The following is a 7,204-nucleotide window of genomic DNA, read 5'->3' on the forward strand; positions in this document are numbered from 1 at the left end:
GTGGGTGGTCTCTCACCTTGCTAGCTACAAAGCAACTCCACTAAGGCTGGTACCACAAAATAAACTCCCAATACAATCAGTAATGATTCGTAAATCAAATTGAGCTGCAATAATGCAGGGCTCAAGAAGGCCCTTTAGTTCTGCTGACTGTAAGGCAATCTCAGTAGTGTTGGTACCATGAAAAATGCATTCAGTATACTCTATAGAATGGTTAGGAAGGGCATCAAGCTGTAGATGTAAACAAAACTGAGACATTGGAACAAGACCGAGTCTTTTGATCTGTTGATTCCTGTTGAACTGCCCAGCTCATTCCAGCATGGAAAACTGATGTAAAATGTTGATGATAATGAATTCATTAGCTTTACAGCTAAGGGAATTAAACATTATTAAATATTGAGTAAACAAATAAATGTAATCAGTAAAGCAATGAGTGCATTTTAAAAATATTTTTGGTATTTCCTGCCCTTGCAATACATTTTTGTATTACTATGTTACTTATCTCATTCTGTTTTCAAGTATCTCTTTATCATAGCACTGTATGGTATATTATATATGTGACTGGATTTCCCTATTAAATAGCTGTCATATCTCATATTTACTTTTTAAGAGTTAAAAAATATGTTATGTTTGTGTTTCTATGTGTATGTTCTTGTGAACAAATAAAAGTAGCACTCAACGCATTTGGTTGGAGTTACGTGTATTTAATAACAATTCAATTTGCTTCTCATGACTATTTTAATCTAATGCTGCTTCTGCTGTGTATAAAGGATTTTTATTCAGCTGTGTGGCTATTTGCATCATCAGTAATTATTTATTTACTGTTTTCCCATATCACTGGCAACAAATTTCACCTAGACATGCAGTTGGCTGTAAGTACATGCTATTGACAATACCCATGAGGCAGAAATGCATCTAGTGTTCTCATCAGCCACTGCTAAGATGAAAATCATCTGCTTTCAATATATTGTGTTTTTAAACACAGCAAGTCCGTTAGAGACATTATCTTTGGACAAATACCACAGTAAATTTTCTATTTTAATCTAATACTACTTCTGTTGCATATAACAAATATATATATATATGAATATGGCCTAGTGGTTAAGGTCTTGCACTCACAATTGCTAGATCGTGGGTTCGATTTTCAAACCGAGCAGCATGTTGTGTTCTTGAGCAAAGCGCTTCATTTCATGTTGCTCCATCTGGAGGAATGTTGGCCTGCTCACCTTGCCAGCAGGATGGCATCATTTGAAAGCTAAAATGATGCAAAGTCCATGGGGACCAGTAATGTATAACAACATTCGATGGTCTGGTCAATCACATGATACACACATACCTTTTTCCTTCTTGAGGGTTCTCAACTTCTGACAATTGTAGGAGTGTTTTCATAACATACAGCATACCTTGAGTATTTTAAACTTGGGAGAACCCATTCCTCTTCGAGTCATATATTTATATGGTGTGCATGCACACACACACACATACACATCCAATAGATTGATGGTGTGTAGATAGTTGGTTGTTGTGTTAGTCCCAAGTCAATCATGATTGAGTAGATACATGTTGGTTTGATTTGTCATCAGATTGACTGGATATGACCAACCTTATGTTTGAAATGTGTATTTATCATCACACACGCGCACACACACACACACACACAAACTACTTTACATAAATTCATGGAATAATAAAATTTTTTTTTTCAGATCCTCTTTCCATGAGTCCTCCAAAAGCTTTAGAGACTATTGGAAATCGTCTCCACCAACAGTATGATAGATGGCAGCCACGGGCCCGTTACAAACAATCCCTGGATCCAACTGGTGATGAAGTCAAGAAACTTTGTACAACTATGAGGAGAAATGCTAAAGTAAAATAGTATTCCATTCTATTTGCTTCAGTAGTTAAACGACTTGAAGTTGCTATCACACTTCAAACATAAATACATGAATTCTTAGAATACCATCAGCAGAATGTCAAAGCCTTTGTCCTGATCTTTGTTTTATGTTGAATTTTCCATGCTAGCATACCAGTATTGTTTTACTGCCAAATGCTTTTCCTGTTGCTAACCGTTGGTTGTTTTTCATCTAAGGGATCTCTCATATCACACATCTTTGTAGGTGCTGAGCAAGCAGATAATTTATTGATGGGAGAAGTGACAACAACTTCTGTAGAGCACAAATGGAAACAAGCCAAGACAATCACACACACACAACGGACTTCTTTCAGTTTCCATCTGCCACATTTATTCACAAGGCTTTCGTTAGCCTATTGCTATAGTAGAAGACACTTACCCAAGGTGCTGCATAGTGGAACTAAACTTAAAACCACATAGTTGTGAAGTGAATTTCTTAACTGAACAACCATATGTGTTCCTTCTTTAATTATGACATTTCTAAACATAAAAGAAATTAATTGATCAAAAAGTTTCATTCTTGGTTACTGTTATTTTTCGAAGTGACAGACTTTGGCAAACATCTTCCTACAAGACGACCATGTTTGTTTATATAATATGAAAATAAATGATAGCAAAATTGTCTCCCAAGTTGATAATGGTAAAAAGGGCTGGGGTAGAAGTAGACCAAGAAAGGCTTTGTAAGAAGTGATCAAGATATTGGATTACAGTCACGGTATGATTTCTAATTGAAACATGTACAAAGATGCACATTGTACAATTCTACAACCCAAACCAAAATGGATGTTGTGTTTAAACCAGCCAAATATTCTACATATTTTACATTCAAACTGGCCATATCTAGCCTCTCACACCTAACCTACATTGGCATTCCAAAAATAAACAATCATATCATTGAAACCTCAAAGCTATAAGATAATGCATGATTAATTCAAAACAATTTAAATAAAAAAGCATTGCATTATTTACATTTAACGGATATTTGTCCTCATCTTGTTTGTTAACACAATGTTTTGGCTGATATACCCTCCAGCCTTCATCAGGTATCTTGGGGAAATTTTGAACCTGGGTTCTCATTCCTAAGGTATTTTTTGATGATGATGATGTTGTTGTTGTTGTTGTTGTTGTTATTATTATTATTATTCAGGTCACTACCTGGAATTGAACTCGGTATCTTGGAGTTAGTAGCCCACGCTCTTAACTACTACGCCATATGTAGAGACTCAAAGCTAATACCACCTGGCTTGAATATAATGACACCAGCCAATGGGCATATGGTGTAGTGGTTAAGAGCGTGGGCTACTAACCCCAAGATTCCAAGTTCGATTCCAGGCAGTGACCTGAATAATAATAATAATAATAATAATAATAATAATAACATCGAAAAATACCTTAGGTATGAGAACCCAAGTTCAAAATTTCCCCAAGACACCTGATGAAGGCTGGAGGGTATATCAGCTGAAACGCTGTGTTAACAACAAACAAGATGAGGACAAATATTTGTCAAATGTAAATAATGTACATAATTTCTCATCCCTTAAATATAGAACTGCAAAAAAGCATTACATTTAACAGAATAATCTGAACACGAAAGGATTGTGTTAAACACACCATTATGCTGTCAGTCAAAATAACCGATTTGTGATTCAGTGGCAGTATTGACCAGCTTGACATCAGCAAAAATTAAATTCTTACACATTTTGCCCCCTCCCCTTTCTTGTCTCTGTCAAGTTTGTAAATGATATAGAATAGTGGGAATATGTCAATTTACTGCTTATCAATGTTTCAACCATTGTCTGTCTTGCAATTTCAGGATGAGCGAGTCCTGTTCCATTATAATGGTCATGGAGTACCGAAACCAACATCAAATGGAGAAATTTGGGTTTTTAATAAAGTAAGTGTAGTTTTGTATATTTAGCATTTAATTGATGCTGTGAAGGAATTGGTTGCAGAGTTGTCTGCGATTTGGTGTAGGATTGATACATGTTGATGCAGACCTGTTGCATGATCGCTAATGTATTGATTTCAAATTTTGGCACAAGGCCAGCAATTTTGGATGAGGGAGTAAATTGGTACTTCTTTTATCGATCTGGTATCAACTGGTACTTCTTTTATCGATCCCAAAAGGATGAAAGGCAAAGTTGACTTTGCCAGAATTTGAACACAGAACTTAAGGACAGACAAATTTCCACTAAGCATTTAGCCTGGTGTGCTAACAGTTCTGCCAACCTGTCACCATACTGGTCCCTAATATATTAACATGTTGGAATCGGGGCTGGGGTTTGTGAGAATTATAATGTAATGCTGCTTATTTAATGAGTGTATTCAATTTTCTGAGAACAAATGAAGAAATGAAGTGGAATCATTGTCGTCATCAACATTTAATGTCTATTTTTCCATGCTGGCATGGGTTGGACGGCTTGACAGGAACTGGCAAGGCCAGGGACCACACCAGGTTACATATTCTGTTTTGACTTGGTTTCAATGGTTGGATGCCCTTTCTAACACGAAGCACTCCACAGAGTGTACTGGTTGCTCTTTATGTGACACTATCACCAGTGCTTTTTACGTGGCACCAGCACCCACACCAATGCTTTTAATGTGACACCTTGGTTTTAGGATCTCAATTCTGTTGTGGTGGGCAGGTTTTCTAGAGCTGCTATGAGGGGAAACTAATCTTCTAGAATCCTTTATTGATTTCCTTTTTTTCTCCATTTTCAGACATACACACAGTATATTCCTTTGTCTATATATGATCTTCAGAGCTGGATGGGAAGTCCATCTATTTATGTCTATGACTGTTCTAATGCTGGAGTAATTGTGGAATCTTTTAAACAGTTCTCTGCTCAGAGAGAACAAGAAAGAGAGGTGAGTTATCTGTAATTGCTGTCCTAACCCTAACCCAAACACTACTGCTGTTGTTGCTGCCACTAAGTACTCCACACCCTACTATCAATAAGCAAGCTCATTTTTTATAACTGATGCCAACAGTTTTGCCTTTCCTTCAGGCTCAGTAGAACGTATATATTGAACTCCATTTCCCTTAAATGCCTATACATCCTCCTTTTTAGATTGTCTTGCCTATAAAAAAAATCAACATTATGTTAATTAAAGTAAATAAAATCAGGCAATGAGCTAGTGACATGGTGTGTGCAAAAAGCCAAAACAAAAATGTCTTAACTGAAATTATCTGTAAATTGGGGAATGAAAACTGCAATTGTAATTTGTTTTCTTTCTTTTATAAAGAAACACTCTGTTATACACTACCTAATAAAACCATTTGTTTGCTTTTGTATTTGTTGTTCTTTGCTAGCATGCAGTCCATTCCACTTATAAATTGTGTTAAAAAAAAAATTCTATTTCTCTGATAATGTGGATTGTCTAGGTATTCAGATGCAAACATCCTACCAAATTATTACTTTTTTTCCTCTAATGTCAGTGATCTATTTTCCCTGTTAATAAAATTCTTAGCAGGCATACAAAGGTCATCTAACTTGGTGGAGACCTCCATATATAATTCCTCTATTCCAGTTTGAACTGTTTTCATTTTGCTTTTTTCTTCTTTTCTGTCCATCATTTCCATTTTCCTCCCACACTATGACCATTCTAACTCTTCATTCGTTTACAGGCAATGATGAATACTCATAATTCCTCAGTGACTGGAGAGATTAGCAGTGGTTCTTCAGTGTCATCAACTACTAATCCAACGGTAGCTTCCACCCCAGTGTCGATGAGTAACTGTATCCAGTTAGCCGCTTGCAGTAAAGATGAGCTGTTACCTATGAACCCTGAACTTCCAGCGGATGTGTTTACCTCGTGCCTCACCACCCCAATCAAAATGGCGCTCACATGGTAAGTTTAATTCAGTAAAATGGGCCTAGGCATCATCATCATCATCATCATCATCATCATCGTTTAACGTCCGCTTTCCATGCTAGCATGGGTTGGACGACTTGACTGAGGACTGGTGAAACCGGATGGCAACACCAGGCTCCAATCTAAATTTGGCAGAGTTTCTACAGCTGGATGCCCTTCCTAACGCCAACCACTCAGAGAGTGTAGTAGGTGCTTTTACGTGTCACCTGCACGAAGGCCAGTCAGGCGATACTGGCAGCGGCCACGCTCGAAATGGTGTCTTTTATGTGCCACCCGCACAAGCCAGTCCAGGGCATGACTATGAAATTTGATAGACAGAAACTGTGCAAAAGCCTATTGTATATACGGAATTGGGATTTAATGGTTAAAAACTTATAAATAAATTTTAAACCTGGTGAGCTGATTTTATTGGTTACAAGATTGTTTTCATGATCCTTGCCGGATACTACAGAATGCAGTAATAAAAAACACTGCTATAATTTCCTTCATTCAGAAGGAAATGTATTTATTGTTCCAAACTAAACAGGACTTATAAAGAAATATGGAAAATCATTAATAAGAAAGATTAAACACTTAAAAAGCTCTTATGTATGTATGTATTTACACATGGGGGTGAGTATCTATGCAAGCATCTGTTTATTTTAAATTTATTTTTATGATGCATTGGCAAATGATATAAACATTGTCACTCTTGCTGTTAGAAATGCAGTGAAAGCAATTATTGGCCTTTTGTAGACCTGTAACCAACAACACTTGATTACCAAAAGCAATATGTATGCATGTGTCTGTCAACATTATCATCATCATCATCATAACATCCACTTTTCCATGTTTGCATGGATCTGATGGAATTTGTTGAGGTGGATTTGTCTATGGTTTCCTTTCCCCAACTAACCTGTTTTCAAAGTAAGGTAATATTTCCCCATGACCAGACACATTTTCATGGAAGATTGGAAAAGAAAGACACCACTTGCATGTCGTGCAAAGTCAAGGCAGTAACACACACCCACACACATGTATGACAGGCTTCTGTCAGTTTCTGTCTGCCAAATCCACCCACAAGTCTTTGGTTAGTCTTGGGCTATAAGAAGACTCTTGCCTAAGGTGCCATAGTGTGGTTGACAAGCAAACTCCATACCACACAGCCATACTTAAGCCTCCCTCTTTCTCTCCCCTCTCCCCCCTCTCATATTTTAAACCAGTTTGGTAAATGTCAAGATATGAAAGTATCAGCACTTTAGTAACTTCTGCCAATTGATTATAATAATGGTTTCAAATTTTGGCACAAGGCCAGCAGTTTTGGAGGAGGGGTTTGTATAGTTGATTACATTGACCCCCCCCCCTAGTTCTCAACTGGTACTTATTTATCGATTCCAAAGGATGAAAGACAAAATTGGCCTTGGCAGAATTTGAACTCAG

The 7,204-nt window shown here is 37.1% G+C and overlaps 1 protein-coding gene across 1 annotated transcript in view; it reads left to right on the forward strand.

The window, feature by feature from the left end:
- LOC106869827 (regulatory-associated protein of mTOR-like) overlaps window positions 1-7,204 on the forward strand; it is a 79,905-nt gene that overhangs the window by 11,042 nt on the left and 61,659 nt on the right. The window contains 4 exon segments of the mRNA XM_014915716.2: window positions 1,704-1,864; window positions 3,723-3,803; window positions 4,631-4,777; window positions 5,538-5,761. Of these exon segments, the coding sequence (XP_014771202.1) occupies window positions 1,704-1,864; window positions 3,723-3,803; window positions 4,631-4,777; window positions 5,538-5,761 (613 nt within the window).

Source organism: Octopus bimaculoides, chromosome 24 (assembly GCF_001194135.2).
Source record: "Octopus bimaculoides isolate UCB-OBI-ISO-001 chromosome 24, ASM119413v2, whole genome shotgun sequence".
Lineage (NCBI taxonomy): Eukaryota > Metazoa > Mollusca > Cephalopoda > Octopoda > Octopodidae > Octopus > Octopus bimaculoides.